The sequence below is a fragment of the Pholis gunnellus genome (genome assembly GCF_910591455.1).
Source record: "Pholis gunnellus genome assembly, chromosome: 16".
In the NCBI taxonomy this organism is placed as follows: domain Eukaryota; kingdom Metazoa; phylum Chordata; class Actinopteri; order Perciformes; family Pholidae; genus Pholis; species Pholis gunnellus.
The window spans coordinates 22,021,121-22,033,141 of record NC_136543.1 but is presented as its reverse complement, the minus strand read 5'-3'; the positions used below and the strand labels follow the sequence as shown (position 1 = coordinate 22,033,141).

Sequence of the window (12,021 nt, the reverse complement as noted above, 5' to 3'; positions counted from 1 at the left end):
TCATTCATGGTGTACTTCAGTTTGCAGTTGTTTTGGCTTCTGTTGGTTATTAAATATCTTTTGATTTTGATCTGGACCTGCTGACTCCTGTCCTCCATCAGAATGGGAGCGGGGGGGGGGGGGGGGGGGCTGTCAGCTTCACACATTCAACCCGACTTCAGTTCATCGTTCACTGAACTAAAACAACAGTAATAAAAGTACTAATGAACAGAAACATGATCCCGGTCAGTGTTCTATTACGGATATTAAATATGTATATTGTTTGGATCGTTATTCCTGCTGCAGCTCATTTGAACTCTTTATACTCTGTTGTTCAGTTTGGGTCGTTAGGAAACATTCTAATGTAACGAGAAACTAAAGCTTCCAGACAAACGTCGTGGAGTAAAGAGTTCAACATTCCTCTGAGACGTTGAGGAGGTACAACGCTGAATAAAATGGAAAATTGAATTTGTACTGAAGTAGTTGTTTCATTATTCCACTGATCATATTTACTCACACTCAGTTTATCAAAACCAACAATGTACATTTTATAAAGAGGTGGAATAATAAAGAGCCCCCCCCCCCCAGTGTGACGATGGTTAGAAACAAGAGATCCACAGGAAGTTCACCCAGAGGTCAAAGGTTAAGTTTATTCTCATCTGTGGCTTGAATGAGCTCCACCGCGTCAGCACAACAGTTACAGCGATGAATGAACGACAACATTTAGGAATTCTTTCATCACTTTTCAAAAACAAAATCAAATCAATTTCTATAGAAATAGTAAACGTGATCGTTTCGGTTTTAATCACAACATTCAGCTCAACTGACTGAAAAGATTCATTTGGTTTTTTTATGCAAAAATGTGAAATATTGCTGCTTTATAAGATAATTTACAGCAAACGGAATGTTTTGGTTTTCTTTTGGGACGACGAGACTTTATGAAGATTCAGATTCGCCGTTTATGAATAAAAAACAAAAACTGGACAAAGAGCCGAGTCACACCGCTTCTCTCCAGATTTCTCGCGTCGACTCTCCGGCACACTGGTGGTACTTCAGCTCCGTGTACCAAGCGAAGCCTTCGCCGCAGACGCTGCAGCTGTACTGTTTCTCCACCGTGTGGACGGCCATGTGCGACTGCATGCTGGCCTTGTGAGCGTATTTCTTACCGCAGACCAGACACGGGAACGGTTTCTCTCTGGTGTGAGTTCTCATGTGGATCTCTAGATGGGACTTGTAGAGACATTTCAGACCACAGACGGAGCAGAAGAAGGCCTTCTCCCCCGTGTGGTACTTCATGTGGTTCTTCAGATTGTAATCGTGGTGGAATCTCTTTCCGCACTCGGTGCAGCTGTACGGTTTTGTGACGGTGAACCTCATTTCGCTTTCGGGAACTTCGTTACCGTTTAGACCGGATTTCCTGTCGTCTTTCCAAAAATCGCTGTCGTCGCTGTCGGGTTCAAGACACTCTTCTTTGTTGACGGAATGACATCCCATAATACTGTCAGAGATTTCATTATTCTTCAGAGAGTTTAAACCCGACTGAGGTTCTCTGGTCTCCTTCCAAAAATCACTATCAACACTATCATCAGTCTCTGGTTCTGGATGTCTATGTGGATCTGAGTTCCTGTCTGGTTCTGGTCCTCCACAGTCCTCTCCATCAGCTTCTGTTTCCATCTGTTCAGTTTGTCTTTGATGAAGTTGTGAGGACTGAGCTTCCTCTTCATCATCTTCACTCTTCACAGGAGTGAATGAGAACTTGATATCAGCCTCCTCCAGACCTTGAAGCTGCTCTCCCTCCTGACTGGTCCAGAGTTCCTCCTGTTCCTCTTTAATGTGGGGGGGCTCTGGGTCCATGTGCCTGCTCAGACTTCCTCCTTCTGTGGACTGTTCCCCTCCTGTAGGACTTCTTCTTCTGTGGTGGTTGGTAAATGTTTCATTGCTCTGAGAGACATCATCATGTTTCACAGAGTTTAAAACAGACAGACGTCCACAGCTCTCGTCCCAAAAATCACTGTCGGCACTGTCTTCAGTCTCAGGTTCAGAAGAGCCTCCAGGTTCTGGTTCTGGATGTCTATGTGGATCTGAGTTCCTGTCTGGTTCTGGTCCTCCACAGTCCTCTCCATCACCTTCTGGAGGCTCCGCCTCTCTGTTCTCCTCAGTCCGACTCTGATGAAGCTGTGAGGACCGATGACCGACACACTGATGATATTTCAGCTGATAATGCCAACCGAATCTTTGCTCACAATATCTGCAGCTGTAGACTTTCTCCCTCGAGTGGACTTCCAGATGTTTCTCCAGATGTCTCCTCCAAGCAAATTCTTTCCCACAAACGGTGCAACTGAATTGCGTTTGCCTCGCGTGGATCCTCATGTGCTGAACCAACGACTCGCTGTCACTGCATCCTGTGTTGCACACTGAGCAGCGGAACGGTTTCTCCCCTGAGTGACATGTCATGTGAGAACTTAAGCTCTCACGCTCGGCAAACGTTCTACCGCAAACTGAACAGCCGAACGGTTTCAGTCCCGTGTGGAGTCTCACGGGAACCTGCAGCTGGTGCTTCCTGTTCAACCCTCCACCGCTCTGAGAGCCGCCGACCGACGTGTCGTCTTGGAGCCGCGAGGACTCGCCGACACACTCGTGACCAACGAGTTGGGACTCCAGAGCGAATCTCTCTTGACAAACGATGCAGCCAAGCGGTTTCTCTCCCGTGTGGATGGACGTGTGTCTTGACAGGTGTCCCGCCGTCGCAAATCCTTTCCCGCAAAACAAGCAGCCGAATGGTTTCTCTCCTGTGGGGGCGTTCTTGTGTGTCAGCAGAGTGAGACTGTCTTCAGATCTTTCGTGACACTCAGAGGAGCTGAAAGGTTTCATGTCAGTGTTACATCCTGGATCTCTGACAGAGACCTCCTCACTGTTCAGATGCTTCAGACCTGATTGAGGTCGATCACCTTCAACTCCGTCATCAGTCTTGGGTTCAGTTTCAGCCTCGTCATCAGAGCAGCTGAATGGTTTCTTGTTGCTATTAAATCCATCATTTACAGAGACTTTTTTATTTCTCTGGTACGTGAACCCTGACTGATGTTTCCTGGTCTCTTTCCAAAACTCAACGTCAACACTGTCATCAGGTTCAGAGGACGGTTCAGTCTCATCAGTTTCTGGTTCTAAATGTCCAACTGGATCTGAACTGGCTGGTTCTGATCCTTCAAAGTCCTCTTTGTTAAAGCCACTTCCTCTGAACTGTGAGAACTCACCGAGACACTTGTGTTTTTTTATCTGAAAATGCCAGAAGAATCTCCTCCCACAGACGGTGCAGCTGAACGGCTTCACCCCAGAGTGGACCGCCATGTGCTGCGACATGATTCCCCTCTGAGAAAACCGTTTACCGCAAACGGAGCAGCTGAACGGTTTCTCTCCGGTGTGGGTTCTCATGTGTATCTCCAGGTGGGAACTGAACTGACGTTTCTGACCACACACGGAGCAGGTGAACAGCGTCTTTCCTTTGTGCATCCTCATGTGGGTCACCAGCAGGTAGTTGTTGGGAAACGTCATGTCACATTCGGAGCAGCTCAGCGGTTTGTTGCGTTCGTCCCCTCGGGCCCCGAGGAGCCGCGAGTACTCTCCCACACACTTGTGGACTTTAAGCTGCGACGTGGCCCTGAATCTTTTGTTACAAACCCTGCAGCTGAACGGTTTCGCTCCCGTGTGCGTCGCCATGTGAGACGTGACTGCTCCTTTGTGGCGAAAGCTTTTACCGCAGAGTGAGCAACTGAACGGTTTCTCCCCCGTGTGGATTCTCAGGTGGTAGTCCAGACCCGCTTTCTGAGTGAACTTTTTACCGCACACGGAGCAGCCGAAGGGTTTCACTCCCGTGTGAGTCCTCATGTGTATGTTCAGATTTCCTCTCTGTTTAAATGTTTTGGTGCACACGGAGCAGCGAAACGGTTTTCTTTCAGGATCTGTATAGTCTTCTTCAGGCTCAGATTCAGATGAGTCTGAAGTCTCAGTTTCTGGTTCTGGTTCTGGATGTCTATCTGGATCTGAGTTCCTGTCTGGTTCTGGTCCTCCACAGTCCTCTCCATCAGCTTCTGTTTCCATCTGTTCAGTTTGTCTTTGATGAAGTTGTGAGTACTGAGCTTCCTCTTCATCATCTTCACTCTTCACAGGAGTGAATGAGAACTTGATATCAGCCTCCTCCAGACCTTGAAGCTGCTCTCCCTCCTGACTGGTCCAGAGTTCCTCCTGTTCCTCTTTAATGTGGGGGGGCTCTGGGTCCTCCTGGTCCTCTTTAATGTGTGGGGGCTCTGGGTCCTCCTGTTCCTCTTTAATGTGGGGGGGCTCTGGGTCCTCCTGGTCCTCTTTAATGTGTGGGGGCTCTGGGTCCTCCTGTTCCTCTTTAATGTGTGGGGGCTCTGGGTCCTCCTGGTCCAGACTGGAGATCCACTCCTGCTGTTCAGAGGGAACCTCTTCTTTAACCACCAACAGCTGCTGGACGTCTGCAGGAAACAGAACACACATTCCTTCAGGTTAAAACTCTGCTACAGACTGAAAAAACACATTTATAAACAATCATCACCCTTTAAACCGGACACTGGACATCCTTGTGTCCAGCTGTGGCTCAGGGGGCTCAGTGAGACTCTTAGTTCTGGAGTGAAATGTCCTCGTCTCAAACGTCCTCTCTCTGTCTCTCTGTCTCTTTCTTTGTCTCTGTGTCTTTGTCTCTCTCATTGTAGAACTCTCAAACACAATAAAACCTTCACAAGTAAGTTCATCACAACATGTGACCAACAAGCAGAACAGAACATCTGTTTGTGGAGCAGCCGTCAGGTAACGGTAGTGATGTCATCGGGAGTTTGATCACAAGAACAGGATCATCAATGAGATCATTGTTGAGCTGAGAATGTAGATTTAACATTTTGTTTACATACAAAAAGAGGACAGAGGACAGAGGACAGAGGACAGAGGACAGAGGAAAGGAGGACAGAGGAAAGGAGGACACTGATTCTACGTCTGTAGACATGTTACATTTAGTTTCCAGTGAATATTAATAACTTCATAAAGACACTTTGAAACTGTTGCTGCTACAAACAATATTTAGTTACATTTAAAATATAAATACATTCTGATCCTGTTCTGAATGTATTTATATCTTTAAATAATATACTACAAAGAGTCTTCAGTCATGAAAAATAACCGTTAAGTAGTATTGATTAGAATGGATTAAAAACAGAAACATTTCACTTCTTCTTCTTCTTCTTCTTGGTGAAGTGAACCAGGAAGTAGAAACTATTTAAACTAAGTTTCTCTGGCCAAATCCCAACGTCCCCACTAAACCCTCAAACCCTGAACCCTCAAACCCTGAACCCTCAAACCCTGAACCCTGAACCCTCAAACCCTGAACCCTGAACCCTGAACCCTGAACCCTGAACCCTCAAACCCTGAACCCTGAACCCTGAACCCTCAAACCCTCAAACCCTGAACCCTCAAACCCTGAACCCTGAACCCTCGAGGACTCACTGAGGTCAGCTGGTGTGTGTGTGAGTGTGAGAGGCTGTGAGGGCTGAGATGGTGTGAATATGAACGGGACACTTTGCTGCAACATATCACGTTACCATGACAACAACAAACATGATGTATAATTGTGTGTATTTATTGTGTACTTTGTACTCCCTGATTTGAACGTCTTCAGGCTCTTTCCTCACGAGATGAAGTAACTTCATATAATCTATTTACTCGTTTTTGTCAAAAGAGCTTCAATGACTGAATCTAATATTTGATGAATAAATAAATAAATATTCTCTGATTTTATTTTGTGTTCCATCTTTAACCCTTAATGTTTCTGTGAATGTAATACTCCGGGCTGAACACACTGATCCGTCCTCTTTGTTTACGTCTCCATGCGTCCACTGGTCACCTCGTGTTTAACGTCACACTGCAATGATTTGTGGGTAATTCTCGGGTTCATTAAGGGCTCAACATGTCTGCCAGAGACTCAAACACTCAATGATTTGACAGACAGAACTAAACCCTCACGGACTTCACGGGAGCGTCTCAAAGTCCGTGAGTCCGTGAGGAAGACGTTGGGATTTGACCAGAGGGTTCTATGTGGAACTCTTTGAACCAGATACACCTTTGATGTCTCTGGTTTTATGGACTCTAGAACCAAAGCAGAGCTGCAGTCATGAGTCAGTGAGGAGAGTTTAATGCTCATTGGTTACAAGTCTTTGTTATTTAGTCGTGAACAACAGCAGCTCGTCACATGACGCACAGCGTGAGGAAACGTGATTTATTTTACTGTTGGTCTCTTTGCAGTGATGAAATGTTGACTCATCGCTTCTATTTGTTACTAATATTAAATTAATAAACGATAATAGAAGTAAATTCATCTGTTTTTAGTTATGAATCATTACAAATATGCAGCGTTTTACAAACAATAACAGTCACAGTGAGAACAAAGAGAAGACTCGATCAGATTACATCATTACAACTAAGAACACGTTCACATCATGTTCAGTCTAAATATTTAAATGAAATACGTCTGAATCCTGTGTTTCTACTTCGGTAACCACGAGAGACGATAACGTCAAAATAAATCATTTAGAATAGTTTGTATTTATTATGAGGCTGTATTTTACATTTCAGTCCGTTATGTTTGGCTCAAAGGAAAGAAAAACATTGAACCCTGAAGATTAATATTAATATTAATAATATTAATATTAATAATATTAATATTAATATTAATAATATTAATAAGAATAGACAGAAACACTGCGTGGCCTCACTTCAAACATCATCTCAGCATTTATTTATGAGCGGCTGTGAAACCGTGTTTAACTCTCTACTGAGGAACGCGCTGATGAAGACGTTTATCTGGGAATCAAACCTTCGGTGCTGCTTTGGCTCAGAGGTCGTGGACCGCTCACTGAACACGGGTCCGCCTCCGGACTCCTGGAACCCTTTGATGGTTTCACTTTCCTCCACTTCCTGCAGTCTGAAGGTTCTTCACTTCCTGCAGTCTGAAGGTTCTTCACTTCCTGCAGTCTGAAGGTTCTTCACTTCCTGTCCTCCGTCGGAACGTCACGCGATCGCAAACAAGCTACTAGTCGTTGTTTTAGCGAGAAAGGTTGTAGCCGACCCCGCTCACCCTGTACGAGCCTCTCCACGACCAAGACCTCCATCAGGACCAAGACCTCCATCAGGACCAAGACCTCCATCAGGACCAAGACCAAGACCTCCATCAGGACCAAGACCTCCATCAGGACCAAGACCTCACGCCACATGAACAGCTTCTTCCCGTCTGCAGTCGGGCTCACTAACAGAGCCCGGGACCCCCACTGACTCATTCTACCGGTCTCTCCCCTCCTCACCCTCCTCACCCTCCTCACCCTCCTCACCCTCCTCACCCTCCTCACCCTCCTCTCCCTCCAGGCTTCACACTCACATCTCTCTTGTTTATCGTCCTGTTCTCTGTTCCTTTGTTCTTTATTTCATCTCTCCGTACATCTGAACATGTTTCTACTGATTGTTGTTAGATGTTCTGCTCCTCCCGTCATTCAACATCCCATAATAACAAACGGTCTGATCCTGATTGTATTATAACCAGCAGCTGGAGTTCAGTGACGGTTGAGCCCACTTCCTCACAGAGACCTGGACCCATCGTAGTCCAGGATCAAGCTGCACTTAAAGAGCGGACATCAGGACAGAGAGGAGGACTCTGGTGGACCAGAGGAGGAGGACTCTGTGTCTACATCATGAGGACTCTGGTGGACCAGAGGAGGAGGACTCTGTGTCTACATCATGAGGACTCTGGTGGACTAGAGGAAGAGGACTCTGTGTCTACGTCATGAGGACTCTGGTGGACTAGAGGAAGAGGACTCTGTGTCTACGTCATGAGGACTCTGGTGGACCAGAGGAAGAGGACTCTGTGTCTACGTCATGAGGACTCTGGTGGACTAGAGGAAGAGGACTCTGTGTCTACATCATGAGGACTCTGGTGGACCAGAGGAAGAGGACTCTGTGTCTACGTCATGAGGACTCTGGTGGACTAGAGGAAGAGGACTCTGTGTCTACGTCATGAGGACTCTGGTGGACTAGAGGAAGAGGACTCTGTGTCTACGTCATGAGGACTCTGGTGGACTAGAGGAGGAGGACTCTGTGTCTACGTCATGAGGACTCTGGTGGACTAGAGGAGGAGGACTCTGTGTCTACGTCATGAGGACTCTGGTGGACTAGAGGAAGAGGACTCTGTGTCTACGTCATGAGGACTCTGGTGGACTAGAGGAGGAGGACTCTGTGTCTACGTCATGAGGACTCTGGTGGACTAGAGGAGGAGGACTCTGTGTCTACGTCATGAGGACTCTGGTGGACTAGAGGAAGAGGACTCTGTGTCTACGTCATGAGGATTCTGGTGGACTAGAGGAAGAGGACTCTGTGTCTACGTCATGAGGACTCTGGTGGACTAGAGGAGGAGGACTCTGTGTCTACGTCATGAGGACTCTGGTGGACTAGAGGAGGAGGACTCTGTGTCTACGTCATGAGGACTCTGGTGGACTAGAGGAGGAGGACTCTGTGTCTACATCATGAGGACTCTGGTGGACCAGAGGAAGAGGACTCTGTGTCTACATCATGAGGACTCTGGTGGACCAGAGACTCTATTTAAATACTGTTATTTATATTCTGTAGTATTTCTACTTTGAGTTAAATACAATAGCATACAATGCTAGTACTAGTACTAGATGCCCATTATTAGTACTTGAGTACATGTACTTCGTTACTTTGCTCCAGTGGTTCCACAGATAATAGAAATACTCAAGTGAAGTACAAGTACCTGTTATTAGTACTTGAGTAGAGTAGTTGAGTACAACTGTACCACAGAGACCCGTTCACAACACCGTGAAGGCACGAAGACGAGGCGGCGTTATGAACACATGAATCTCAGTGTTATGAAGACATGAATCTCAGTGTTATGAACACATGAATCTCAGCGTCATGAACACATGAATCTCAGCGTTATGAAGACGTGAATCTCAGCGTCATGAACACATGAATCTCAGCGTTATGAAGACGTGAATCTCAGCGTCATATCAGTGTTATGAACACATGAATCTCAGCGTCATGAACACATGAATCTCAGCGTTATGAAGACGTGAATCTCAGCGTCATATCAGTGTTATGAACACATGAATCTCAGCGTCATGAACACATGAATCTCAGCGTTATGAACACATGAATCTCAGCGTTATGAAGACGTGAATCTCAGCGTCATGAACACATGAATCTCAGCGTTATGAAGACGTGAATCTCAGCGTCATATCAGTGTTATAAACACATGAATCTCAGCGTCATGAACACATGAATCTCAGCGTTATGAACACGTGAATCTCAGCGTTATGAAGACGTGAATCTCAGCGTCATGAACATATGAATCTCAGCGTCATGAACACATGAATCTCAGCGTCATGAACACATGAATCTCAGCGTCATGAACACATGAATCTCAGCGTCATGAAGACATGAATCTCAGCGTTATGAAGACGTGAATCTCAGCGTCATGAACACATGAATCTCAGCGTTATGAACACATGAATCTCAGCGTCATGAACACATGAATCTCAGCGTTATGAAGACATGAATCTCAGCGTTATGAAGACGTGAATCTCAGCGTTATGAAGACGTGAATCTCAGCGTTATGAAGACATGAATCTCAGTGTTATGAAGACGTGAATCTCAGCGTTATGAAGACGTGAATCTCAGTGTTATGAAGACGTGAATCTCAGCGTTATGAAGACGTGAATCTCAGTGTTATGAAGACGTGAATCTCAGCGTCATGAACACATGAATCTCAGCGTTATGAACACATGAATCTCAGCGTCATGAACACATGAATCTCAGCGTCATGAACACATGAATCTCAGCGTCATGAACACATGAATCTCAGTGTTATGAAGACATGAATCTCAGCGTTATGAAGACGTGAATCTCAGTGTTATGAAGACATGAATCTCAGCGTCATGAAGACATGAATCTCAGCGTTATGAAGACGTGAATCTCAGTGTTATGAAGACATGAATCTCAGTGTTATGAAGACATGAATGTCGTCCTCTGTGGTGAGCAGAGAGGCTTCAGAGAGCAGCAGGAGTTCAGACGTTCAAACAACTTACAGCAAAAGAAACGCTCCCATTGGCTGCGCTGCTCAGGAAGCTCTAAAAAACAAACATTAACATATTTCTTAATTGCACATGAAATACATAATGAAAAACATTCCACTATAACTATCTGAACCTGAAGCAGCCATCCCATAAACACGCGCTGCCCTCCTACAGGAGGCCTGCAGACGCTGTAGCACGCGGCCTCCCGCTACGCCCCCCCCCCCACCGCTCGTGACGGCGGAGAGAATGACGTAGGACACGATTTGCCAGCAGGTGCATCTTTTCACCTAATCAGGGCCCGTGCACCCCATTACCGGTCCGGCGGACCCAATAGTTTCACCCCGTCAGTTCCACTTGGTTACACAAGTATCTGTTATTAGTACTAAGAGTAGTTGAGTACAAGTACTTCGTTACTTTGCTCCTAATCACATCAATCGATCCTCAACACGCAGTAGAAGCTGTTAGCAGGAGCTAGCTGCTAACGTTAGCCTGTTAGCAGGAGCTAGCTGCTAACAGGCTAACGTTAGCTTAGCACGGACAACATGATCAGTACAGATGTTTCCAGCAGGAGAAAGAAAACCAACCTGCTTCTCTCCGCAGCTCCATGTCGGCCTTTAAAACCACATCCAGCACTTTTCTCCTTTTCATATCCGGATATTGTCTCCAAATGTCCAATCAGAGGTCCGCGAGCCGCCGTTTCAATTCATGTTGAACATCCTGAACTGTGGACATTTTCCACAGATCGAGTGAAAGAAGACCAAAGAAAACTACACTGTTTGTGTCCTTATTGACACTCAGCTACATGCTAACACAGCCACATGCTAACTGTGTTCCGATAGAGAGAATAGAGAGACCCAGAAGCACTAGCAACACTTCCGGTACGCTCCTCTGGCCTTCACAATAAAATAGCGTTTTAGTCCATTTGACCCGCAGTCCTTTGATAAGATGGGTGGTGGTAGTAGTAGTAGTAGTAGTAGTAGTATCAGCAGTAGTAGTAGTAGTAGTAGTAGTAGAATGGAATGCAACGAAGTACATTAGACCCGGAAACACTAACACTACTTCCGCTACGCTCCTCTGGCCTTCACAATAAAAGAGCACAAATAATAATACGATATTTTTTACCTTGTTGTTTTTTTATGTTTGTGTTAACTGTAAGTTTAAGTTTAATTTATAACTCTTTAAAAGCAAAACGTTATTCACAAAAGTGCTTCACAGAAACATAAATATAAAAGCTTAAACTTTCCAGCATTGAGATATTTCTGTGAATGGAAATGATTAAAACACAATTTAAAACCCATGGATTTTTGAATAAAACGGGCTAGAAACAATTGATAAAGGTGAAATATAATAAATTGATTAAAAAAATAAATTGTGTGAAGATAACGGAAAGGAAAAAGATATTTGGGCTGAAATACTAAACATGTGATCAATTGATAAAATATGATGCATTGGTTTAAATAAACAGTATTATCCATTATCCAACTTTAATAATGAAACTTGAGTCAAAGAGAGTCTGAAATAGAGACAGCTCACCTTCAAAATAAAAGTTGCACGTTTTTCGGCCTCAGGAGGTAAGGAAACATGAGAACACCAGGGTAGGGAGTGAGGGAGGAGGAGGTAAGGAAACATGAGAACACCAGGGTAGGGAGTGAGGGAGGAGGAGGTAAGGAGATATGAGAACACCAGGGTAGAGAGTGAGGGAGGAGGAGGTAAGGAGACATGAGAACACCAGGGTAGGGAGTGAGGGAGGAGGAGGTAAGGAGACATGAGAGCTCTGTAAGCTACATATGAGTCAAAGTGAACATCTGTTCTTCTTCATCGTTCCTCAGTCTCTTCTGAACTCGTTCATGAGGAATCAACGTTTCATAGAGATGATGAGTTAACAGTGAAAACTCAT

The 12,021-nt window shown here is 45.2% G+C and overlaps 1 protein-coding gene across 1 annotated transcript; it reads right to left on the bottom strand.

The window, feature by feature from the left end:
* Window positions 1-620: 620 nt before the first annotated feature.
* LOC306708501 (uncharacterized protein) lies at window positions 621-10,772 on the bottom strand (the record flags this gene model as incomplete). The annotated part of the gene is made up of 2 exons (XM_079176343.1): window positions 621-4,472; window positions 10,709-10,772. 2 exons carry the CDS (start codon window positions 10,770-10,772, stop codon window positions 976-978), a joined length of 3,561 nt encoding a protein of 1,186 aa, XP_079032469.1. The 3' UTR covers window positions 621-975.
* Window positions 10,773-12,021: the final 1,249 nt, after the last annotated feature.